Source organism: Mercenaria mercenaria, chromosome 2 (genome assembly GCF_021730395.1).
Source record: "Mercenaria mercenaria strain notata chromosome 2, MADL_Memer_1, whole genome shotgun sequence".
Lineage (NCBI taxonomy): Eukaryota > Metazoa > Mollusca > Bivalvia > Venerida > Veneridae > Mercenaria > Mercenaria mercenaria.
This window is the reverse complement of record NC_069362.1, coordinates 57,412,493-57,440,456: the sequence shown is the minus strand read 5'-3', so window position 1 is coordinate 57,440,456 and position 27,964 is coordinate 57,412,493. Positions and strand designations below refer to the sequence as shown.

The 27,964-nt window shown below is 35.4% G+C and overlaps 1 protein-coding gene across 10 annotated transcripts in view; it reads right to left on the bottom strand.

Annotated features, from left to right (window-relative positions):
- The window catches only part of LOC123562212 (calcium-activated potassium channel slowpoke-like), a 125,702-nt gene that overhangs the window by 26,850 nt on the left and 70,888 nt on the right, over positions 1 to 27,964 (bottom strand). For 2 of the 10 annotated variants that reach the window (XM_053536671.1, XM_053536675.1), the window contains exons 10-18: positions 26,993 to 27,145; positions 24,558 to 24,713; positions 24,005 to 24,117; positions 21,852 to 22,010; positions 20,550 to 20,626; positions 17,169 to 17,216; positions 8,135 to 8,213; positions 6,866 to 6,928; positions 788 to 956 (exon numbers count right to left, since the gene is read on the bottom strand). In XM_053536671.1, coding sequence (XP_053392646.1) covers positions 788 to 956; positions 6,866 to 6,928; positions 8,135 to 8,213; positions 17,169 to 17,216; positions 20,550 to 20,626; positions 21,852 to 22,010; positions 24,005 to 24,117; positions 24,558 to 24,713; positions 26,993 to 27,145 — 1,017 coding nt within the window. Of the gene's footprint in view, positions 1 to 787; positions 957 to 4,863; positions 4,906 to 6,865; positions 6,929 to 8,134; positions 8,214 to 13,963; positions 14,000 to 17,168; positions 17,217 to 20,549; positions 20,627 to 21,851; positions 22,011 to 24,004; positions 24,118 to 24,557; positions 24,714 to 26,992; positions 27,146 to 27,964 lie in introns of all 10 variants that reach the window. The other 8 variants (XM_053536674.1, XM_053536673.1, XM_053536676.1 and 5 more) reach the window with 8 other exon arrangements.

The following is a 27,964-nucleotide window of genomic DNA, read 5'->3' as shown; positions in this document are numbered from 1 at the left end:
CCCATCAACGCACTATCATGAAAAACGATCTTTAACGTCTAAGTGTGACCTTGACCTTTGAGCTACGGACCTGGGTCTTGCGTGTGACACGTCGTCTTATTGTGGTACACATTCATGCCAAGTTATTTGAAAATCCATCCATCGATGACAAAGATATGGACCGGACACGCCCATCAATGCACTATCCTTTAACGACTAAGTGTGACCTTGACCTTTGAGCTACGGACCTGGGTCTTGCGCACTGCTCGTCGTCTTACTGTGGTACACATTCATGCCAAGTTATTTGAAAATCCATCCATCGATGACAAAGATATGGACCGGACACGCCCATCAATGCACTATCCTTTAACGTCTAAGTGTGACCTTGACCTTTGAGCTACGAACCTGGGTCTTGCGCACCGCACGTCGTCTTAATGTAGTACACATTCATGCCAAGTTATTTGAAAATCCATCCATCGATGACAAAGATATGGACCGGACACGCCCATCAATGCACTATCCTTTAACGTCTAAGTGTGACCTTGACCTTTGAGCTACGGACCTGGGTCTTGCGCACTGCACGTCGTCTTACTGTGGTACACATTTATGCCAAGTTATTTGAAAATCCATCCATCGATGACAAAGATATGGACCGGACACGAAAATTGCGGACAGACCGACAGACTGACAGACCGACAGACGGTTCAAAAACTATATGCCTCCCTTCGGGGGCATAAAAAGAAGCTTATCAAGAGGGCTTCCTCTACAGGTCTGCAGGGACACCAGGAAATAGGCATAAGAAACTTACCATGATTGCTTCCTCTATAGGTCTGCCAGGACACCAGTGGAACATGCCAGTAGAATCAAACTTCCTAGGCTCGTCTGACTTCTCTGACGAGAGGTTCCATGGAGCTGGTGGAATCTCTGTGTTCTCTTTCTCCATGGTAGGTAGTAAAGCCTTGCTGGGACTGGTTGGCCTGTATACATGAATTATTTACAATCAATTTATATGGTAGCAAGATCATTTTATAAGTTGCACAAGATTGTGTTCTGCAGAAATTAAATATAATGTAACACTTTGTTTTCATATACAAGAAAGAATTATATCATAGCTAAAGATATGTTTTAAAATCATTTAAGCAGACTTACATGAGTCACTTGAATTAATTTTGTTGCATTAAGATAGCATCTGCAATTTCTATCAGGTTACAACAAGTAATCAGTCAACAAAAAATTCTACCATATCATAGTAAATTAGCATCTGAAAATTCTATCATTTTATGGTAAGGCAACACCTGGAAATCATATTTCGTTACAATATGACATCAGTCAACAAAATATTCTACCATATCATAGTAAGCTAGCATCTGAAAATTCTATCATTTTATGATAAGGTTACACCTGGAAATCATATTTCGTTACAATATGACATCAGTCAACTAGAAATTCTACCATATCATAGTAAGCTAGCATCTGAAAATTCCATCATTTTATGATAAGGTTACACCTGGAAATCATATTTCGTTACAATATGACATCATCTGTCTATCTGATTCAGACAACTAGAAATTCTACCATATCATAGTAAGCTAGCATCTGAAAATCCTATCATTTTATGATAATGTAATACCTGGAAATCATATTTTGTTGCAATACAACATCAGTCAACTAGAAATTCTAATAAAATTCTACCATGTCACAGTAAGATACCATCTTGAAAGTCTACCATTGTACATTAAGAAGTTATATGAAACTTCTCTCACATTAAAGAATGTTATTACATGACTGTATTCTGTTGTTTCTCTGATTGGCTGAAAACGGTTCAAAAAGTAATGAGTACATATCATATCAACTTATTTTGGGTTATAAATAGTACGAAAATAAGAATAGATCGAAGTAGGTGCTTGGAAAACCAATATCAACCTGATCTGGTCTAAATTTATTCCTTATTTCTTTATTAAAGTTACAATTGTAATAACAAGACTGACTACATTTATTCATGTAATAAAACAATTATTGACTTTTTCATAGGTTGATATCAAGATTTATCAACCCTCAAAAAGTTCGGCTCGGTGAATATAACTCTTTTCAGGTTGATAAATCCTGATATCAACCTATGAAAAAGTCGATAATTGTATAATATCACCTCAGAATTCAAGTATGCCACAGAAAAAGTAACAAGTCAATGTATTACCCTTTAGGAAATTCTGTAACATAACAGCAAAATATACATGACCTTTGAATTATATGTTGACAATTCTTTCATGGAACTTTAAAATATCAATTGGAGATCTTATCATGTTACAATTAAATGTAGGTCACCTGAGAACTCATATCATAGTAAAATAGGATTGTAAAACTACTCAGCATCTAAATGATATATAATATATGATTCTGTTTCAGTGCTGTTAGTGTTTTATTATTGATAAATAATGTGACTGGGCTAGCACTATGCTATTATATATTATATTGTTATTGTAAATCTATTCTCACAACCAAACACAGCAGTTTATACTTGCAATTAATGTTAGTGGTTAATATTAGATATCGCTGCATTCATGTTTACTGCTTACATGTTCACCTAACAACCCAAATACACAAACTGTTCTTCCTTACATTTTTTTCAATGATAAACAACCATTAAACCATATTTGAAATGTGAAGATAGTAGAGAAACTAATGTTACTTTCATTCGAGAAAACAGGATTATTTTTGTTGAAACTCAGCTTTGTTTACTGTAGTTAAGTTCCTGGGCGTCTACATCCCTGTCCCATTTTGGTTAACCCTTACCATGCTTGACACGACTAATTCTGCCTTTGCGACCAGTGTAGATCATGATCAGCCTGCACATCAATGCAGTCTAATCATGATCTGCCCTATTCGCCATTCAGCCAGTATCTTTTTGGTAAGCACCCACTTTTAACAGTTAATGGTACTATCTAAATTGGCAGATGGTCAGTTCATTATAGAAATTTAGCAAGGTAAGGTTTAAGTTTTGTTGTAAGCTGGTATCTCAGTAACCACTATTTGGAATTGATTCAAACTTCACATACTTGTTCAAAGTGATGACCTAATGTGCAGTGCACTGGTTCATAACTGTATTTTGCTTTTTTACAATGTTATGCCCCTTTTTTTCAACTGAGCAATACTTGGTTACCTTTTTGTTTATATGCAGGTGTCTCAGTAACCACATGTGGGAATGGATTGCAATTTCACACACTTGCTGACTGTGATAATTTGACCAGCACTAAACAGGTTCCGTTACTCTTTTTGCTTTTATTATGAAGTTAGGTCCATTTTTTGACTTAAGCATTTTTGGTTAAGTTTTGTATGCATGCATGCCCACTTCTGTGATTGGATTGAAATACCACAAATCTGTTCACTGTGATGACATGACATGCACTGCATACGTGCTATAATTCTGCTGTTTTTTTTTTTTTACAAAGTTATACCCTTGTTCTGAATTAACAATTTTTCATAAAGTTTTTTATATAAGCTGGTGAGTAGGAATGGACTGAAAATGAAACACACTTGTTCACCATGATGACAAGACATGCAATATGCAGGTTTCATAGCTCTATTTTTCTTTTTTTTACAAAGTTGTATCCCTTCTTGACCTAAACTGGTATCTCAGTAACCACATTAACCTTTCTTATATAACAAGGCTTTTTGTTGTTATATTTTCTGGTCCTTTGGGATCATGGAGTCCATTCAATAGATGCGTAATAGAGTTCCACTTAAGCCAGTGCTAGGGTGCGTGAGAAGTGTTGCACATTTCATTACCTCTCATGAACAAACTGACAATAAAACCGAGTCTGCTATTATTCTGCTTGGCTGCATTCTGTGCTTCCAAAGGATCTTTCTACAGATTTTATTGCTGTTCTCTGAAAACTCTTGTTTTATGAAGTATTGCTTTTTTAACTTAATTTTTTAAGCACATAATTATATTGATATAATTCTAAGCTGGGTATAATAAAAGAAACCCCTGAATATATTGTAGGACGTAAGTATATTGAATATGAACTCGTTTTGTAATATGCTGTTTAATCAAGGTGTTAATATTATTTAATAAATCATTTCAAAGTCATGATTTTCCACCAATAATATGACATACTAAAGATACCCAAAAATAAACCCATTCTAGTACTATAATTATATTCCTTCAACTGACAAGTCTGCTACTATGCAACAGAACAAAAGAATTGAAACATCTACAAATTATGGGCTTTTAATGTAATATGAGCTGCATGGAAAACAAATATGGTGCGACAAGGATCAGACAGCCTGGCATCGGCGTTGTTGGTCATGTGTTGCTTTTAGCTATTGGAATGACGAAGTTGCGACAGCAGACCTGACAATCCGATGCGAGGTGTTTGGTCATTGGTCGACCCACTTTTGTTTTCCCAGGACGCTTATTATCAAGATTCAAAAAGTTTTCTGGTCAAGTTTTGACCTTAAGTGGTTTGTTGCTTGACAATCAACAACTGCATCAAATTCTGAAAATTGTATATCAAATTGTTTCAGGTGTAGCTGCACATCAACAATCTGTGCAGAACAAACCCACTATGAAGTAATTTGGCCAGATGTAACAGGCCGCAATACAGATCATAACTTTGAAATTCTCACTGATCCCCAACAATGTAGATACTTAAAAAATACAAGGGGTAATATCCTTCAACATGAATGCATTTTCTAATGAATAAATAAAACAGGACCACCAGACTGTTTGTTCCGCTGAATCATTTACGTAACTATCTTGCAATATTTTTAACAATATTCCATTAACTTCCAGTGTTTAGTATGTCACTAAATCATAGAAAATAATATGTTCTATAAATCAGTTTGGTGGGCCTATTTTTATGTTCATAATCTCATGGTGTTCACCAGTCAATTGGCGCTGAACTCTTCTTCTTTTTACTTTTCTTACTGAAATCAAAAATATACTAAAAATAACCAAAAAGAATAAATTTTAGTATCAATTAGGAATCACTTACACTGCTCTGATTTTTAATCTCCATAACTTTGAATGGCATGCTTGGTGTGTCAAGAATTCTTTTTCTTTAAAACATTAAAGACTTGTTAAATTTTCATATTCATTCATTAGTATTTTGTTTTCTTTTTTTCCTATATAATCCTTTCAGAATTTTTTACAGACATACTTAAAATATTTTAAAAAAGAGTTGTTCTCTTATTTTCAAAATGACATTTTTATTATTAAAAAATCCAGGCTTTCTCATGGTGTAATGCCTGATATACTATAGTTTAGATATGCAGGAAATTTTACAAGAGATATTCCAACTGTTGATATCAAGCATTCAAAGATGTGATATCACACATCTGAATGGGTGACATGATAACTGTCCATTCATCACACTTGATATCATATAATCAAAAGGGTGATATCACATATTCACATACCTGATTTGAATTGACAATATCCTAAAATAGCAAAAAAACTGTAAACTGACAACCTCAACCTTTCCAGCTATATCAGACTCACCTGATAAAACTATAGCCTATCATAATTTATCTCTCAGTGCAAAACAAAAATACATTTATAAATCTAACTCATGGCTAAGGGTAATGTCTGTAAGTCACTCTGTTCTGGCAATTATTTGCATACCCTTGATAGAATATTGGAGGTATATTTTCTTTTTTAAATAAACAGGGATTTTTCAAGGCTGATTTTGGGGCCGAATATGGGCCCCATCCCAACTGCAAAAATTTGCTTATTTTCTCAATTCTTAGGTTTAAATTTCCCAAAATTTTACTGACCGTTGAGTGTCTGCAAGTTTCTCACTGAAGAAATACCAGAAAATTTAGCAGGCACTTTCAAAAAACAAAGACTTTTAATATGACATCAAACAATAACAATGCTGAAATAAAGGTTGTATGATGGTAAAACTTTTTTTTTTTGTATTTCCCGATTTTCAGGTTTTACGCGACATTTTTCCCAACTGAATGGGCCCCAGGCCCCAGTTTCTAAATGGTAAAAAAATCCCTGATAAAGCATACTGTTGAAACTATATAAAAAGCACAAAATTCTTGAAAAAATTTCCTTTTCAAGACATGCTATAATTTAGGTAATTCAAAAATAACATGCAAACCAACTAAACATATTAAGCCGATCAATTCAAGTAAATCCATATAAAACTAGAATCACACTGTCCTGAATGGGCTTGTGTATGAGTTCCGGATAGCATCCATAACACATCCATAGAACTCCTAACTCATTCGTTAGTCATCCGGTGTATCTGTTCAGAAATCGGGGGCATCCAGGGGCAAGGGACGTGCGAAGTTTTGAACATGCTCAAAACTTTGCTATAGATAATATATCCGTAAGGTAATATATCCGTAAGGAATCCGTAATAAATCCCTAACAGTTCTGGAAAGATCGTAACAGATCTTAAAAGATCATAACAGTCTGGAAGACAATAACTGTGGTAAAAATATGAGCTATTACGGTTTTATTCCGGTTCTAATAAGGTTAATTAAGGTTCTGTTACCGTAACAAGTTCGCAAAACCTTTATTTCCTTACATATCGGGAACTCATCTGCAAGCCCTTCCTGGGCAGTGTGATTCTAGCTTAACCCTTAGCCTGCTGCAGGCGAATTTAACAGCCTTTGCAAACAGCTTGGAACCAGATCAGACGCCGATTAAATCGGCGTCTGATCAGGTTCCAAGCTGTTTGCTACTCTGACAATATTTCTTCCAGTTTTGGAGCAAAATGAATGAACTTTACAATTTTAGCAGACGACATTTCCTGCAGACCACAATTTATCTAGCATGCTAAAGGTTAAAGTAAACACAGTAAAGGAATCTAACACCACAAATCAGTCGAGGGAATGGTAAAACTTTGGCAGAGTCATGCCTGGTAAATGTTACATTGAAAGACGATTTATCCTATTTACTGCACGGAGCCATTTTTCACGGGCTGAATCATCCTCACTGAAATATGTTGTATTTGTAACATAATTACTTTTATTATGCAACTATCTAATAAATATCTTTTTTGAAATTTGAAGGCCAAATGGTATGCAGAAACTCGTGGAAACTAGAAATTTGCTGAAGGGGTATGTCAACTAAAAACATTTCACTGATAAAATACCAAGAAAATGGCCACAAACTCTCAGAATTTTGTCTACAAAGTGGTTGTTACAAATCAACTAAGGTCATAACTTTAAGTTATGGTCCCTTCAAAAATACTTTATAAACATACATTTACCATCTACAAAGCTAAAGATGCTCTGACATTGACAGACTGGGCTTATTCTTAAATCTGACAGTCACAGACTGATCTTATTCTTCAATATCTGACAGTCACAAACTGATCTTATTCTTCGATATCTGACAGTCACAGACTGATCTTATTCTTCAATCTGACAATAACAGGTTGAGTTTATTCTTTAATGTGACAGTTACAAACCGACCTTGTTCTTTAATCTGAAAGTAAAAACTGAACTGATTCAATAATCCCACATTCAGGGATTAATTTTGTTCTTTACTCTAACAGTCATAGATTGAGCTCCTTCTGTAATCTGACCATCGTAGACTGAGCTCCTTCTGTAATGTGAGTTACAGACTGAGCTCCGTCTTTAATCTGACAGTCATAGGCTGAGCTCCTTCTTTAATCTGACAGTCATAGACTGAGCTCCTTCTGTAATCTGTCAATCATAGACTGAGCTCTTTCTTTAATCTGACAATCGTAGACTGAGCTCCTTCTGTAATGTGAGTTACAGACTGAGCTCCGTCTTTAATCTGACAGTCATAGACTGAGCTCCTTCTTTAATCTGACAGTCATTGACTGAGCTCCTTTGTAATCTGACAGTCATAGACTGAGCTCCTTCTTTAATCTTACAGTCATAGACTGCAGTCTCTCTTTAATCTGACAGTCACACACTGAGCTCTTTCTTTTATATAAGTCACAGAGTGGGCTTAAAGTCTAAACAATATATTATTATGATTTGCACAAACATCATCACAGTCATTATCATTTATGAGACTGATTTTATTTTTTCATATTTCAGTTTCTTGCTACATATTTTTTTGTCCTTTCAGTTTACCAAACATGCACCATTCAAGTATCTCATGTCTCTGACAATGAGGTCCAAATGTACCTGTTAATATGCTAAAAGTTAGGAAGTATATACTTACATATTGCCACCACCTCCAGATGCTTTTTTCAACTTCTCTTTGATATTGAATGGGTTTGGATTCTGACTTTGTGTTGCAGCTGTAGACAATATAAATGTTCACTGTTGTTAAAATATACATTATAACACATCTTAATAGCGTTGAAAGGAACATCTTCATCCACTGTTTCAATATTGCTATTTCTCATCTGAGAATATTTTGGTATGCTATTGAACAGTTTATATTCTAAGAACTCTGTCAAAAGAATTGTAGTCAATAAATTAAGATGTAGTCCAGCACTTTCTTTAAACATATCTATTCTTCAACGTCCACTTAAGTATAGCTGGCACTTACTGTTCTCAAAGATGCTATGTCTAATGCTTCAACCTACAATATGAGGTACAACTGACACTTACTGTCTTACAACAGTGCCTATCTGCAGCTCTACCTAAAGCTTCTACCTGCATCATAAAATATCACTGACTTCTTCTGTCTTGCAAATGTACCTTTCTGCAGCTATGCCTAATGGATCAACCTACAATATGAGGTACAACTGACACCTACTGTCTTGCAACAGTACCTATCTGCAGCTCTACCTAAAGCTTCTACCTGCATCATGAAATACCACTGACTTCTTCTGTCCTGCAAATGTACCTTTCTGCAGCTATGCCTAATGGATCAACCTACAATATGAGGTACAACTGACACCTACTGTCTTGCAACAGTACCTATCTGCAGCTCTGCCTAAAGCTTCGATATCACTGGCTTCTTCTTTCTTGCAAGTGTACCTTTCTGCAGCTATGCCTAATGGTTCAACCTACAATATGAGGTACAACTGACACTTACTGTCTTGCAACAGTACCTATCTGCAGCTCTGCCTAAAGCTTCTACCTACATCATGAGATATCACTAACTTCTTCTGTCTTGCAAATGTACCTTTCTGCAGCTATGCCTAAAGCTTCTACCTGCATCATGAAATACCACTAACTTCTTCTGTCTTGCAAATGTACCTTTCTGCAGCTATGCCTAATGGTTCAACCTACAATATGAGGTACAACTGACACTTACTGTCTTGCAACAGTACCTATCTGCAGCTCTGCCTAAAGCTTCTACCTACATCATGAGATATCACTGACTTCTTCTGTCTTGCAAGTGTACCTTTCTGCAGCTATGCCTAATGGTTCTACCTATATCATGAGGTCTGACACCTACCCTCTTGCAAGATACCTATCTGCAGCTATGCCTAAAGCTTCTATCTGTATCATGAGATATCACTGACTTCTTCTGTCTTGCAAGTGTACCTTTTCTTGCAAGTGTACCTTTCTGCAACTATGCCTAATGGTTCTACCTATATCATGAGGTCTGCCACCTACCCTCTTGCAAGACTACCTGTCTGCAGCTATGCCTAAAGCTTCTACCTGCATCACAAGATTAAACTGAGACCTAATGTCTTGCAACAGTACCTATCTACAGCTACACCTAATACTTCTATCTGCATCATGAGGTTTAACTGGCAACAGTACCTATCTACAGCTACACCTAATACTTCTATCTGCATCATGAGGTTTAACTGGCAACAGTACCTATCTGCATGTATGCCTAATGCTTCTATCTGCATCATGAGGTTTAACTGGCAACAGTATCTATATGCATCTATGCCTAATGCTTCTATCTGCATCATGAGGTTTAACTGGCAACAGTATCTATATGCATCTATGCCTAATGCTTCTATCTACATCATGAGGTATAACTGACATCTACTCAACCATACCTATCTGCATCAGATGCCTAATGCTTCTATCTGCATCATAAAGTACAGCTGACACCTACTGTCTGGCAACAGTACCTATCTGCAGCTATGCCTGATGTTTTCTATCTGCATCATAAAGTAAACTGACACCTACTGTCTGGCAACAGTACCTATCTGCAGCTATGCCTAATGCTTCTATCTGCATCATAAAGAAACCTGACACCTACTGTCTGGCAACAGTACCTATCTGCAGCTATGCCTAATGTTTTCTACCTGCATCATAAAGTAAAGTGACACCTACTGTATGGCAACAGTACCTATCTGCAGCTATGCCTAATGCTTCTCCCTACATCAATGTAAAGCATCATTTCATTTTCCTCCATAAATGCAAATTCTAAAAAGCAACTTTACAACTTAAGGAAGCTAGCTTCAATTTGTGAAATGCCTTGAAAATACAACTTCTTCATGAATTACATTTAGACAATTAACATTTTGAATTTATTTCACGATACTCATTTCAGCTCTGTGTTAAGACAAAATAACACTTCATTAGATAGAAAGCAGACAGGTAAAATACTAGTCAAACTTCTCTAAATTAGATGAAGGAAATAAGCTGAAAACTAAGGTTTCTAACTGAATGATAATATTTATTGCAAGTGACAGAAAATTTATTCCTAGGTTCTCAAAGATTGTGAAGAACAAAGGACTCTGGTCTTTGATATATCTTCCAATACCACAGCAATAGGTACCAAATGATTCTAGATAGGTTTACTTTTCATTGTCTGTTATTCACTAAGCTATTAAATATCTTTACAAATATTGTGATGCTAATCTGGACTGGATTATTCAGGAGATAACCAGTTTGTTTTATCAATGGAAAATGTAAACAAATTAAGCAACACTAGTTGAATATCAAAATAAAACTTCCCCATGCTTTTTGTCATGAGAATCAGACATAAGAATTGGATGCTTAAGTTTTTCTGCATCATAAGGCACTGTTAGATCTTCTAATTCATGAGACACAAATGATGTTAGATTTTCTGCATTATGAGACACTGATGTAAGACTTCTTCCTCAGAAGACACTGTTCGACTTTCTGCCACATGAGACACTGCTAGATTTTATACCTGTAAACTGTTAGATTTATTCCATGTTCATTATACCATGTTTCATTTAATAGTTACGATAACAAAGAAGGAGCATTTACTTAAAACAAAAATGATTATGTTCTTTCACAGGATCGGAACCTAGAAATTTATTTTCTCTTTGAAACCTAGATAAAATAAAGCTTAATCTGTGTTAATTTTGTACGCATTAAAATTTGCGGATGAGTCATTTCCACAAAGTATGTGAGATAAAAGTTAAAGATGAAAGTGTAGGAAAGAAACGTATGTAAAACTGACTAAAAAGTGAATTTTAATGTTAAGAAATGCTGCAGAAAGGGTGGCGATTGGTACAAGACAAGAAGGGTGTATATAGCGGTGGCTGTTTATTACCTATGTCAGTGATAATCATGTGACTATACGTACCTGCAGACACTAACAACAGGCAATGCAAGACAACAAAAATATGTAAGAAAAGTTTGAGCTAAAATCCTGAACATTCTATATTTTTAACAAGAACTGTTTGAACAACAACATGCTCGACTATTAACTGTGTGAGGGGTTTGGGAGTAAAACAGGAAACATGAAGGAGAAACACTAGAATAGAAAGAGGAAGGGAGAGGAAAAAAGTACAAAAACTTAAAAAAAATATTTATTTTATTTACCAGATAGGTGGAGTGTAATGGGAAAGAGACAGAAGGAAGGAGTATGTGTGTGTGTGTGTGTGTGTGTGTGTGTGTGTGTGTGTGTGTGTGTGTGTGTGTGTGTGTGTGTGTGTGGAGGGGGGTGGGGGGCCTGGATGCTAAAATGTAATTAGGTGTAATATATGTAAAATAAAAGGATGAATAGCAAAGGTGAAGGCACTAAGAAACAATAACGTGTTGAATTTCAAATATTTTGAACAAATTTTAAAAATATTTATTTTATTTTTATAAGGGTGGAGTGGAAAGAGGGTGGGACAGGTGGGGAGCTAGAGTAAAGGTGGTTTCGGGATTTGAGCTTGACCTTTTGAGTCACTTACTCTGTCTCCCCTCTCATTAAGATGTGTCACCATGTGAGGATTAATGATAAATCAACATCAATACCAAAGCCAAGGCGAGTACAATAGCCCTCTTATTCTTCAACAAGGGGGCTCTGAAGGCCCTGAATCGCTCATCTGACCCAGTTCTTACCCAGATAAGTAAGAATCTAATTTGGCCTAGATTTCATATAAAATAACATTCTGACCATGTTTATGTAAATTAGGAAGATCGTTAGCCACTTTTTTTAAATGATGATCTTATCTTTTTTTTTTTTTTGGAACAGAACGTTTCTTTTATTCACCCAGGTACATGGTATTATAGTACAACAATATCTTGTGATCTAGTTTTTTTGCCAGACAAACATTTTGACCAAATTTCATGAAGATCAGGTAGAAAATGTGGCCTCTTTCAGTGTTAACCGAGTCGTTTTATGATTTGACCTAGTGACTTAGTTTTTGACCAAGATAAGTCGGTTTCAAAGTTAACCTAGATATCATACTTACAAACATTCTGATAAAGTGTTATAAAGATCATGTAAAAGCTTAGGGTATATATTCATAGAGACAAACATTCTGACAAAGTTTTATGAAGATAAGGTAAAAATGTGGCCTCAAGAATGTTAATAAGGTTTGCCTATTAACTGACCAAGTGATGTAGTGTTCTATCTAGATGATCCAGTAATATACTTGTCAGAAATTTTACTTAGGCTAGCATTCTGACCAAGATTCGTTAAGATTTGCCCAAAATTGTGACCTCTAGTGTGTTAATTATGGACGACAAATGGCGGACACTGGACGATCACAATAGTTCTACTTGAGCACTGTGCTCAGGTGAGCTATATATTTGAGCTAAAAATGCAACAGGCATGCCTAAGTCTTTAAAAAAAAAAAGTATTTTTCAAATAATTCACTTACTGGATAATAATTTACATGCTGAAATAAAGTTCAGTAATAAAGGCATATTTCAAGCATTTGAAAAATACATACTAAAGAATAAGCAGTACAGCACTGTCTGAAAGGTTCATCTTAATGTATGTATACACAATTATACATATGTAAGTAACATCTTAAATACTTTTATAAACTAAACTCATTGGCATGTAACTTACATATATCAACTGTGCACGTATGTATTACATTGTGCAAACTTAACAATTCAACAAATAAAAATTTTGCTTAATATATGATAAATTCTGTATTTGAGTAAGCAAGCATGTAAAAAACTTCAGATAACCAAATTGAAGAAAAGCATGGTTCAGAAGATTTCGAGTGCTTGTTTAAAGATTTGTGGTACATAATGAAAGTGTGTTTTTTTTGCGACTTTCCCGCTTTGACGGTGGAGGAAGACCCCAGGTGCCCCTCCGTGCATTATTTCATCACGGGCAGGCACCTGGGTAGAACCACCGGCCTTCTGTAAACCAGCTGAATGGCTTCCTCACATGAAGAATTCAACGCCCCGAGTAACGCTCGAACCCACATCAATAAGGGGCAAGTGATTTGAAGTCAGAGACCTTAACCACTTGGCCACAGAGGCCCCCATAATGAAAGTTAACAATGACATAATTAATACTATATTATAAAGATATGTAAAACTTAAAAATAAGTGCTTGAACCCCTTAACCAAAAATTGTGTACCCTTAAACCTGTAATAAATATATGCTTTTTCACTGGTATCATAAAGTCAACTCTTCCATTTATAAATGTGGAAAATTTAACAATGCCAAGAACCTCTTTTTACCATATTAAATCTTTTAAAACAAGAGGGCGCATAGATATATATTATACATTGCATTGAACTGGTTTTGATTAATTTTCCTGACATTTACCATGAAAACAATAATTTAAATGTTTCTTCTTGTTCATAGATAGCAAACATTTTCATATATCAGAATAAGCAAAGATAATGAAAGTTAAATGTAAAATACAACATGCACAACACAATACCTAGAAATGTATGTATAACATATATATTATACCTAATACTGCCGTCGCTCCCTTCCTAAACATAGCCACTATACCGCGCAGCAAATAAAAACAGCAATCATATTATAACACATATTGATTGCATAATGATATATCATACTTGCATATTTCATGTGCTGAACAAAAATATCAATAGTAGTGATTTCATAACCTCGCTGGGACTATGGTGACCTACTATCCTTGAAAAGAACTAAGCACGTGTACGAGGACAGATAAAAAAAAATACAAGGATTTTGTTACAGCAGAAATATTTCTAGCTATATATGTTACAGTAGAAATATTTCTAGCAATAAAGTTACATTATCAATTACTCTGTTTCTTCATCTGTTGAAATTAGGGGCACAAAAATTTAAGAAATCTCCTTTTATGAGGTTTTCTTTGGCAAAAATTCAAATAACTACAATGAAAATTGATTTATTTTTGGAATGTAATTATTGTTTTTGATTTTAATACTATTTTTTCCATGTCTGGTGGTTGGATGCCTGTTAGACATTTACAATGTTGTAGAAGCAAAAAAAACAACAAAACAAGAGCTGTCCGTAAGACAGCCAAGCTCGACTATTCGAAATATTGTCACAGAAGCAGGAAATTATTACCCAAAATGTTAAATATCAAAAGAGTTTAAGTTCGAAAGGGGACATAATTTGACCAAAATACATATCAGAGTTATGGGACTTGATGCTATCAACTAGTTTTATAACCCCGAAGAAACATGTTAGGTTTAAATTCAATATCTGCATTAGTTTTGGAGATAGTAACTTGCATGTAAACTTTAACCAGAATTTTCTAAGTCCAAAAGGGGGCATAATTTGTTCAAAATACATGTTAAGAGTTATGGAACTTGACCTAGTGAGGCTGGTAATTGACCTAGAAAAGGAAAGAATAAGATTCAAAGCTATATGCCTTTTGGTAATAGCTGTATGTACTTGCACGCAAAACTTTAACCAGAATTTTCTAAGTCCAAAAGGGGGCATAATTTGCCCAAAATACATGTCAGAGTTATGGGACTTGATTCTATCAACTAGTTTTATAACCCCGAAGACACATGTGAAGTTTCAATTTAATATCTATATTAGTTTTGGAGATAGTAACTTGCATGTAAAACTTTAACCAGGATTTTCTAAGTCCAAAAGGGGGCATAATTTGCCCAAAATACATGTCAGAGTTATGGGACTTGTCCAAGTGAGGTAGGTAATTGATCTAGAAAAAGAAAAAATAAGTTTCAAATCTATATGCCTTTTAGTAATAGCTGTATGTACTTGCACGCAAAACTTTAACCAGGATTTTCTAAGTCCAAAAGGGGGCATAATTTGCCCAAAATACATGTCAGAGTTATGGGACTTGTCCCAGTGAGGTAGGTAATTGATCTAGAAAAAGAAAAAATAAGTTTCAAATCTATATGCCTTTTAGTAATAGCTGTATGTACTTGCACGCAAAACTTTAACCAGAATTTTCTAAGTCCAAAAGGGGGCATAATTTGGCCAAAATGAAGGTCAGAGTTATGGGACTTGGTGCTATCAACTAGTTTTATAACCCCGAAGACACATGTAAAGTTTCAATTCAATATCTGCATTAGTTTTGGAGATAGTAACTTGCATGTAAAACTTTAACCAGGATTTTCTAAGTCCAAAAGGGGGCATAATTTGCTCAAAATACATGTCAGAGTTATGGGACTTGACCCAGTGAGGTAGGTAATTGATCTAGAAAAAGAAAAATAAGTTTCAAATCTATATGCCTTTTAGTAATAGCTGTATGTACTTGCACGCAAAACTTTAACCAGAATTTTCTAAGTCCAAAAGGGGGCATAATTTGGCCAAAATGAAGGTCAGAGTTATGGGACTTGGTGCTATCAACTAGTTTTATAACCCCAAAGACACATGTGAAGTTTCAATTCAATATCTGCATTAGTTTTGGAGATAGTAACTTGCATGTAAAACTTTAACCAAAATTTTCTAAGTCCAAAAGGGGGCATAATTTGCTCAAAATACATGTTAGAGTTATGGAACTTGACCCAGTGAGGTTGGTAATTGACCTAGAAAAAGAATAAGTAAGTTTCAAAGCTATATGCCTTTAAATGATAGCTGTATGTACTTGCATGCAAAAACTTAACCAAGGTGTGACGCCGACGCCGACGCCAGGGTGAGTAGATTAGCTAGACTATTCTTTGAATAGTCGAGCTAAAAAACAACATTTGTTGTTAAATAAATTTATGGGAATTTGTCACATGACAATTTGCAACTTTCCGATTAGATAGAATATCCAGTATTTTCACAGTGACTGCAGCAAGAGCAGCTTTTGAGAAAAGCGCATGTCTCCCAGAACTGCCTAATGATCTGAATAGTAGTATATGAGTCAACCATACACCAAGACCTCACATGATCTGACATGATTAGGTACTATTCACATGATTAGTAGTATATGAGTCATTTATGCCCACCAAAGACCTGAGCAATTTTCAGTAAATCAAGGGCCATAATTCCGAAGTGCCTGGGCAGATTTGGCTAGTTATCGAACTTGGCTGAGGACTTATGGTCAAACACAATTTGTTTAAGTTTGGTGAAGATTGGATGAGAAATGTTCGACTTAGAGCACGGACAAGATTTGTGACAGACACACACAGACAGGAGTAAATCAATGTCTCCCACACCACTGTGTGGTGGGTGACATAATTCTTAAAGGTTAAAAAAGATTTTTTCACCTAAATGAATACATGGGGTTTTCAATAATGACTGACAATATAAAGGACTACCTAAGTGACAAATACATGCCTCAAGTATTTATTGATACTCCTTAACATGCATTAGCAGTTGCCCCGCACAATTGTGCCAGTATAGATCAAATTCTGCCAATAACCACTTGAGGTATGCCTTTGCTATTTGATTTAACATAGATGGTTTTTTTTCAATAAAAAAATCTTATCACTATTCTTAATCTAAGTAGGTGCAGGATGTATGTTACTGTCTGTCTAATATTACATGTGAAAAACATGCATACAGTTAGTGAACTTCTGTAATTAAAATGGTGTAGAGTTAGTAGTTTTAGACTGACTGAATAACAGCAGGCTTCCAGGTAGCCTGTGTGAAGTAATTCACAAGTTCAATGTATCTATGGTTATTTTAAACTACCATAATAAAATACAGTGAGGTATTAGTTCTGAAACAAACATGTTTAGTTCTGGTTAGTGCTACTTTCACTTACTATGTTTTATATTAGGATTGATTTTTGTTTTAGGTCTCTCTTCATAAACTGCAAATAACAAAGTGATTGTTTAACATGCTGTTAATCTCTTGACTCATGCTGTTATATTGCAAGCAAGCAAATCTCTCAGAACTTTGACATACAATATAAGTAGATACATGTAAACCAGTGCCGTGAAGCACTATATTTCAGTTAGGACTGAAATATTTATGTGTTAGTTTACTCTGTGAATCAATGAGGAAGTCACAGATAACTATCAAGCACTCAGGAAAGTCTATGCTGTTGTATTACAGTAAGATGAGATTGAAGATATGTATTCTGGGTACAGACATTCAGGCACACAGGGATATATTGCCTCCCTAAGACACAAGTACATACATTATTCACAATACCTAACTGGACAACAAAATCTCTTCCAGACAGGAAATCCGTATTATTAGAAGTTCCTGATTCAAAAAATCAAATAATCCTGTATCTCTACACTCTCTTCAGCCTAATCAATTTCTTTCAGACTATTTTAATACGTCTAATAAAACATTTTTATTATAAGATTTGCTCTAATATACCATTTAACAGAGAATATTTTATAATACTTACTTTGCAGAAAATACCACAGTGAAAACTTCCTGAGAGTCAGAGGTAAAACACAGCTCAACATACTAGACCAGGTCATCCTGAACTCTCGTACAGACAAGTTCGACAGTGATGAAATCTCATTTAAATTGATACATTAAACTCAGGATATATACAATTTACCAGACAAACATGATCAGAGCAAAGTCACGCTAACAAACCTATTTGGTGTGAAGTTTGAGTGTAATACACTGTCATGTAAAAAAAAACTGTGGCATATATTTAAGGATGTCTATCAAATCATCATTTGTTTTAAGTGAAAAAAAGCTGCTTTCACATACCTAACTGATAATTTGTTTTCTGAACATCTGTCCATATTTCAATCAAATTTGTTTTCTAAACATAGAAAAAAAATGTACAAATACTTTTTTGCTGATTACAGGGTTGCAACACATACTTTCCTGAATAAGCATCCTGTGTTTTCCATTTAAACTGTATCAGTGATTCCTATTGTTTCAACATAAATATCTATGATACTTTTCTGTAAGATCATGCACTGTTTGGCTGTATGTGATATATGTGTTACTGCTATATGCATGTTGCTGATATATGCATGTTGCTGCTATATGTATGTGACTGATAAAGCACATTGCTAATACATGTTACATATATATCCAAGCTGCTGATATATATGTTACTGATATATGCATGTTGCTGATATTATCAGGTTATTTAACATTGTTCTGTACAATACGGAGATATGTTTGGACGAGTACCCAGCTGAGAAAACCATATTGGACGAGCCGCTAGGCGAGTTCAATATGGTTTTCTCAGCTGGGTACGAGTCCAAATATATCTGGTATTGTACACTACAATCTTAAATAACCTTTTTATTCTATATCTATTTTATCTTACTATAATAATAGTTTAAAATAAAAATGTTTCACTGAATATTGTATTCCTGCCTTTTCTAGTTTTTCCCAGCTTGGTATGAGTGCTAATATATATTATATTTATTTCACTTCATACGTAATATACGTAATTCATTGAATGTTGTTTTTTCTGTGTATCATCATTAAAAAAAGTATATGGTGCAACCTCTCTACAACAGCCATTTGGCGATTTGTGTGGTAATAATACTTGGGTGAGATATTATGCCCACAAACATTGTCAGCAAGTTTGGTGAAGATCGGATGAAAACAGTTCGACTTAAAAAAGCGGACAAGGCTAAATTCCCTGTTTTTCGAGTAATTCAAGGACTTTAATAAAAGAGTGCCTGTTACAATTTGGCTGGTTATCGAAAATGGCCGAGATGTAATGCCCACAAATATTGTCAGCAAGTTTGGTGAAGATCCGACAAAAACTGAATTATAGAGCAGACATGTTTTGGATGCTGACCGCCCGTCCGCTGCCATTCATAATCTTCTCCATTTTGTTTCCTAACCGTTAGATAAAAACTGCAGAGATAGCTATTCAGACAGTCAGGGCTGATACCAATTTCTAGGTTTCGTCCGGAATGGCTGATGATCCTTCTTACTGTATTTTTAAGTTTTTGATTATTAACGAACGTTTTAATATCTAAATCAGATAGCATTGTTATCCCTTGAATCGTTTTTGTGTGTTGAAAACAAAAAACTCAAATTAAATCCAGATTTCAAGACGCATAATCAAACTCTGTTCATAGAGCGCCTACTTCATCCGATTTACATTCGGAACATTTTCACGCGTTTCGGGCTTTATCGTATGTTTAACATGGGACTGTTGAACCGTCTAAATACAAAAAATACAGGATTTTTTGTATGCGCGTGCGTCCAAATACAAAAAATACAGGATTTTTGTACGCACGTGCATCCAAATACTGTAATATAGTGTACGGTCACGTGTTGCAAATGAATGTTCGCGATTGGATAGATAAAATAGGTACAGAATAAATGTATATTACTAATATATGCAGGTGGCTGATATATGTATATTACTGATATAAGCAAGTTGGTGATATATGCGCCTTGCTGATATATGCATGTTACTAATATATGCATGCTGCTGACATAAGCACATTACTGATATAATATTGTGCAGGTTGCTGATATATATGTTATCGATATATGCAGGTTGCTGATATATGCATCTTGATGACATATGTACTTTACTGATATATGCAGGTTGCTGACGTATGCATCTTGATGACATATGTACTTTACTGATATATGCAGGTTGCTGACGTATGCATCTTGATGACATATGTACTTTACTGATATATGCAGGTTGCTGACGTATGTATCTTGATGAGTTATGTACTTTACTGATATATACAGGTTGCTGACGTATGAATCTTGATGAGTTATGTACTTTACTGATATATATACAGGTTGCTGACGTATGAATCTTGATGACATATGTACTTTACTGATATATACAGGCTGCTGACGCATGAATCTTGATGAGATATGTACTTTACTGATATATACAGGTTGCTGATGTATGTATCTTGATGACATATGTACTTTACTGATATATACAGGTTGCTGATGTATGTATCTTGATGACATATGTACTTTACTGATATATACAGGTTGCTGATGTATGCATCTTGATGAACATATGTACTTTACTGATGTATGCAGGTTGCTGACGTATGTATCTTGATGAACATATGTACTTTACTGATGTATACAGGTTGCTGATGTATGAATCTTGATGACATATGTACTTTACTGATATATACAGGTTGTCGATACATGCGTGTTGCCCATATTGAGTTGCTGATAAATGTATGTTACTGATATATACTGACTAATATATACTTACATGGTCTACATCTGCACTTCTTGATCATACGTATATCAGATATGTCACTATGACAACTCTTACAATAATAATAGGCCCTGAAATAATATAGGTATAGAACCTGAATTCATTTAATAACTCTTACAGTATTACAAGTCATGTATATATTTCTTATTTAATTGTAATTAATGATGGGCCAACAATGACTTTCATAACTGCACTTTCATTAACCGATTAATAACATAGCACCACACCACAAGTGGATAATTTAGATTTACTCCTTCTTTTCAGTATTTAGTGTTCTTGTTCTATTCCACCAAGGAAATGCCTTTGGAAAGCTCGCCTTAGAAACAAATTGAGGTTATTTCTGACTATCCAAGTGAAAAAGGAGGATTTAGATGCTAGAAAGTGGATTTTATGAAACAAAGCTACACACATCTTCTGCATCATAACCAGATATCCTACTATGTCCAACTAGTTGCACTGTTCTGCTTATCTGTTCATACCAATTAATCAGACGGCAAATCTAACTTATTTACCAGTCACTGTTGTTCACATTATACTACAAACTATAATCGTTTAAACATATCAAATATCCATATGAACAAACTGTTTTATTTAACAACACAGAGTAAAATGACATCAAAAGTAATGTTACACATCCACAGAGGTCCAGTTACTAGTAATTGAGTATCTTCTGTCTTAAGGTCCAGAAATCATGCAGTAATTATAGTCGTAACAGGCAGTGTTATCATACAATATCTCTAGGCCCCCGAGATCATACAATTACAGGCCCTACATCATATATCTCTTGTAGCAGCAATAGGCCCTGAGATCATACAATTATAGGCCCTAAAATCATATATCTCTTGCAGCAGCAACAGGCCCTGACATCAAAAAATTATAGGCCCTAAAATCATATGCCTCTTGCAGATAGAAATAGGCCCTGAGATCATAGTTACAATAATAGGTAGGTGCTAAAATAATATGCCTCTTGCAGCAGCAATGGGCCCTGAGATCATACAATTATAGGCCCTAAAATCATATATCTCTTGCAGACAGCAATAGGCCCTGAGATCATACAATTATAGGCCCTAAAATCATGTATCTCTTGCAGCAGCAATAGGCCCTGAGATCATACAATTATAGGCCCTAAAATCATGTATCTCTTGCAGCAGCAATAGGCCCTGAGAGTGTAGTGTGATATTTACAGTAGTAATATTCCCATAAACTGTACAAATATTACCACTAATTTATAACATGGTAAATGTGTACTTGTGATCAACATATATTAGAACTGCAACACATCCTGAGTCTATTTACCTTTTAACTTCCTCTGCGGATTCAGCTATAAAGAATCCTTGTGTTGCTGTCTCTAGCTTTACCTTTGGTCCAGGGTTGATGGCCAGTGTACTTTCCTTACCCTCCTCTGACCGCACCTCTATAGCCAGTAACAGCAGCTTTAACTTTGCAAAACACAGTCTGAAATAACAAGCAGTAACATCAGTTATAAATTGACAAAAGACAATTTGAAATACAGTCAAAACAACAAGTAAGTGAAGTCTGAAATAACAGCAAGTAAAAACATTTTTAACTTGAAAAGAATATATGAAAAAGCAACTAGTAACAGCAGATCCAGTCTGGCAAAACACAGCTTATTCTACTTCATATCATTTTCCAGTAATAATATTTAGGGAAATCAAACAGTTTGCCAACTTAATCTTGATATTACAATCAGCTAAATTGTATCAGATGAATAATTTAGTATGGTTTTAAATACTTATTTGCATATATGAATTAATATATGATATTTTCAAATACCCATGAAATGGATATTCCTTACTGAAAATGAGTTGATCTACTGAACTGTAGGTGGATATTTTCTTTACAGTTTATGTGTGATTATCTACTGAACTGTAGGTGGACATTTTCTTCATAGTTTATGTAAGTTTATCTACTAGCACCACTGAAAGAGCCATATAATAATAGATACTTACTCTGCTGCCTCTTTAAACATAAACCACTGGAGAAGCTGTTTAATTTTAGATACTTACTTGGCTGCCTCTGGAAATGTGAGACCATTGACGGAGCTGGTTAACTGCAGACACTTACTCAGCTGCATCTGGAAACATGAGACCACTGAAGGAGCTGGTTAACTGCAGATACTTACTCAGCTGCATCTGGAAACATGAGACCAATGAAGAAGCTGGTTAACTGCAGATACTTACTCAGCTGCATCTGGAAATGTGAGACCATTGATGGAGCTGGTTAACTACAGACACTTACTCAGCTACATCTGGAAACATGAGACCAATGAAGAAGCTGGTTAACTGCAGATACTTACTCGGCTGCCACTGGAAACATGAGACCAATGGAGAAGCTGGTTAACTGCAGATACTTACTCAGCTGCATCTGGAAATGTGAGACCATTGAAGGAGCTGGATAACTACAGATACTTACTCAGCTGTCTCTGGAAAAATGAGACCAATGAAGGAGCTGGTTAACTGCAGATACTTACTCGGCTGCCTCTGGAAACGTGAGACCAATGAAGGAGCTGGTTAACTGCAGATACCTACTTGGCTACATTTAGAAGTGTCAGACCATTCAAGAAGCTGGGTAAATGTAGATACTTACTCGGCTGCCTCTGGAAACGTGAGACCACTGAAGGAGCTACCTCTGGAAAAATGAGACCACTGAAGGAGCTGGTTAACTGCAGATACTTACTCAGCTGCCTCTGGAAACATGAGACCACTGAAGGAGCTGTTTAAATGAAGATACCTACTTGGCTACCTTTAGAAGTGTGAGACCACTGAAGAAACTGGTTACCAGCAGATACTTACTCGGCTGCCTCTAGAAACATGAGACCAATGAAGAAGCTGGTTAACTGCAGATACTTACTCAGCTGCATCTGGAAATGTGAGACCATTGAAGGAGCTGGATAACTACAGATACTTACTCAGCAGCCTCTGGAAAAATGAGACCAATGAAGGAGCTGGTTAACTGCAGATACTTACTCGGCTGCCTCTGGAAACATGAGACCAATGAAGGAGCTGGTTAACTGCAGATACCTACTTGGCTACATTTAGAAGTGTCAGATTATTCAAGAAGGTGGGTAAATGTAGATACTTACTCGGCTGCCTCTGGAAACGTTACACCACTGAAGGAGCTGCCTCTGGAAAATGAGACCACTGAAGGAGCTGGTTAACAGCAGATACTTACTTGGCTGCCTCTGGAAACGTGAGACCACTGAAGGAGCTGGTTAAATGCAGATACCTACTTTGCTGCCTCTGGAAACATGAGCCCACTGAAGGAGCTGGTTAACTGCAGATACTTACTAGATTGCCTCTGGAAACGTGAAACCACTGAAGGAGCTGGGGCTGCCTCTGGAAACATGAGACCACTGAAGAAGCTGGTTAACTTGGCTACATTTAGAAGTGTCAGACCATTGGAGAAGCTGGATAAATGTAGATACTTACTCAGCTGCCTCTGGAAATGTGAGACCATTGAAGGAGCTGGATAAAAATTCTGTATACATCTCCATTGCTGTTCCACGCATATAGTCATTCTGCCACTGGGGCATACCTACTGACTATAATATAAGATAAAATGTTTGTATTGTAATATAGACTGTAAGATATAAAATTTGTACAAAGTGATAAAGAATAAAGTGGAACACAAAAGCTTGAAAACCATAGGCCAATAAAAATATATAGACCAATTTAAGTCAAAGTTTTGTTTTAAGATTCACAGATGTGTGCGATAAAAATGTCTATGCAGAAGGTAGATTTCAACCCAAGTTTCAAGTTTTGTAATGTTACTGAGTGTTCAAAATTACTGATTTATACCGGAATACTTCAAAACTGTTTGTACTTTAATATGTATATAAACCAAAGACTACAATAACATAACATGCTCTTTTTGCGAACATCGAGATATTTAATTTTTACATAAAATGAAACTATCTTTTTTGATGTAAAATAAATGTAAGGCCTTAAAACACTTCTAGATATAGAGGGAGAATTGTCTTACTGGTTTATATGATCTCATTGTGAACAGATTTGCCATCAATGTTGAAAAGCCTGGAGCAAGACAACTTTGAGCAATAAAACCTAGTTTCAGTTCTGCTATGCATACAGCATCATCCCCTCGTTTCCAATCCCAGCTTGGAATGTTCAGTAAATATGCCTGTGAAAAAAGTCAGCAAATAATTTATATAGGTGCAAAAACATACATCTATTTATGGAAAATATTTTTACAGCTTTTAATTAAAATTATGTTCTAAAATGGTGCATAAAACATTGTTGAAACAAACATACATGTTGGCATGAACAAAATGACACTAAATCACAATTAATTTTATTTTTCAATATTTCACAAAACTGTGTAAATATTTCACAATTCTGCATAACAAAAGAAACATCAGCTTGTCAGTTTTGCTGTGGCACCACTAAAGTTACATTTAGAAAACAAGGACAGGTTCTATTTAGAGGTCCAGAAAGGGATACCTAAATTCTTTTCCGCATCTTGGAAGTAGATAAATTTTGCACCCGATTTACTTTCGTAATGAAAGTCAAAAACATCAGAATATATTTTATAAGTTCTTTCGAATGGTTTCATAAATATATGAATCATTTAATTAAATCTATCTTAATTTACTTGTGTTGTCAGCCTAGCTTTTAACCTGCTAACACTTGTTTCAGTAACTGTGTTAGATAGCACATTATTTTTAGAAACCTGTGAAAGCCCCTCACAATACAGTCTCTTCCACTGGCACCAGACAAGGAAGAAAATGCCACTGTACATGTTAATCCCTACCCCTAGGTATACTATAAGAACCATGGTCATGAAAGTACCCATTTCAATTGCGCATTTCTCACCTAAAACGCCCAGTATGGTAAATGGGTACTAAGCATATTGAACAAAATTAATGGTAATTTATCTTCCATCGTGCATCAGTCACATTGTCTCAATATTCCATATCACAGAGATACACTGCGTATTTTATGCTTTCGTTAATGTTACAGAAAAAACTTGGATGAACTTCCCTCATGTAGTTCAGGTATATATAACAAAATTATTCTGATTGGCTGATATGGAAATGTAAGTCAATCCTTGTGTAACTACACATGTATGTATATGCAACATAACTGTGCATTGTGAATTAAATAAACAATACAAATGTGTACCACTCTATGATTCGAAATTAAAAATCATTTCTAAGATGACTTTCTTTCATCAGTTTGAGTTTTATTGTATAACTGTGAATATTTTACATTCTGTTTTTGATTGTTTATGTGCACATGGCTGTGTTGTCTAGACCGGAAGTTCATTAGAAAAGTTTATCCAAGTTAATTCTGTAACATTGACGAAAGCATCAGATGTGTGGAGTATCTCTGCAATATGAAATACTGAGACAATGTGACTGGTCATGATGGAAGACAAATTACCACTTGTTCAATATGCATATTGCCAATTTACCAAACTGCATGTTTTAGGTGAGAAATGTGCAATTGAAATGGGTTAGTACATTTTCCCATTTATAGTATACCTAGGGGTAGTGTATAACATGTGCAATGGCATTTTCTTACTGGTCTGGTGCCAGTGGTCTCTTCCACATGTACCAAGAATAGAATCACCCAAACACTTTGACAGCTGTTTTCTTAAATCTTTTCAGGATCATTGAAAATACATTAGATACCAACTTTGACAAGACTTTCAGTAATGGTAAGTGTATGAGTGTTTCTAGCCGATGGTGAAATTTATTTCAAGAAAGGCTATTTCATATTGTTTTAATTATGAGGTATCTGCATTATAAACTAGAAGATGCTTTTGCAAAAAAGCGCATGTCTCCCCCAATGTTCAGGCCCCTGTGACCTTGACCTTTGACGGAGTGACCCCAAAATCAATAGGGGTCATCTACTCTTCATGACCAATCATCCTATGAAGTTTCAACATTCTGGGTCAAGTGGTTCTCTAGTTATTGATTGGAAATGGTTTTCAATGTTCAGGCCCCTGTGACCTTGACCTTTGACGGAGTGACCCCAAAATCAATAGGGGTCATCTACTCTTCATGACCAATCATCCTATAAAGTTTCAACATTCTGGGTCAAGTGGTTCTCTAGTTATTGATCGGAAATGGTTTTCAATGTTCAGGCCCCTGTGACCTTGACCTTTGACAGAGTGACCCCAAAAACAATAGGGGTCGTCTACTCCAGCAGCCCTACAACCCTATGAAGTTTGAAGGTTCTAGGTCAAATGGTTCTCCAGTTATTGCTCGGAAATGAAGTGTGACGTACGGACGGACGGACGGACAGGGCAAAAACAATATGTTTCCAATAACGGAATGCTATCTTGTCAACCAGTATGCCTTCAAGAAAATGGTAAATGTATGGCTGAACATTGAGGTGTCGAAAGAAACTAGTTATACTGTAATACTAATGACTATCCCTGTATTTTATTTTTACCTTATTATGGTATTGTAAAAGTTGAACTATAACTTTAATGTCAGCATGGTAGTTTTTAATGGAGATAACCCGCATGATGTTGGATGCATCCTCCTGGTCTGGGTCATCACAATATTTGTTTGCTAACACAAGACAAGCATGTGCATCTTTGATCTGAAAAATAGAAGTGGTGTTTGTAATCACTGAAAACTATTTAAATCCTGACATTGAAATTACGTGCTGTTTAAACAATATTAAGGCTACTTCTGACTTAGCAAAAATAGTATCCTAATTTACAAACAGATTATATAAATTTTATAATGCATGTAGGTTACTGATAAAAAAAAGGTTAAAAATGACATAAAAAAGAACAAAATCCATGAAAGAATTCATAATTCAAACTGCTGTTAGTCTCAGTGGTTTCCCAGCAGGAATATGGCCTATGAAGAACTCCAACACAGTGTTACTTCCCCTTATTCATACAGTTGAATGTTTGACAATACTCCCGCATTGTTAATTTTTAAGGTAGTAGATAAGGAAACTAATATATATGATTTTTTTAAATTATCGAAGACAGTTTTTACCACAAAATTTTGAATGAGTTGCTTTTATTGTCAAACAATTTTTTTGGACAGAGCCATAATCTCAACTGAATAACATTTATATGTGACCCTGCCTACTGAACAAATCAAAGCGCTGACAGCACAGAAAGGTTGAAAACTGCATTTGATGTGCAATAAACCACTTCGCTGTAGCAGTTCAAGTCACTCCATGAAACAGTATAACATTCAAACTCAATGTTACATTATATACTAGAAATTCTGCTCTGACTAAAACCATTAAGTGTCCTGAAACACACTTGACGAGCTGCGTACGGCAACCCTTCATCGGCTTAATTAAAATTTACTATAATGATACCAATGAGAAATACAGTGTCTGTTTCATTTAAAACACAAATATTCACAAAGAGAATATAGATACTAGAAATATTAG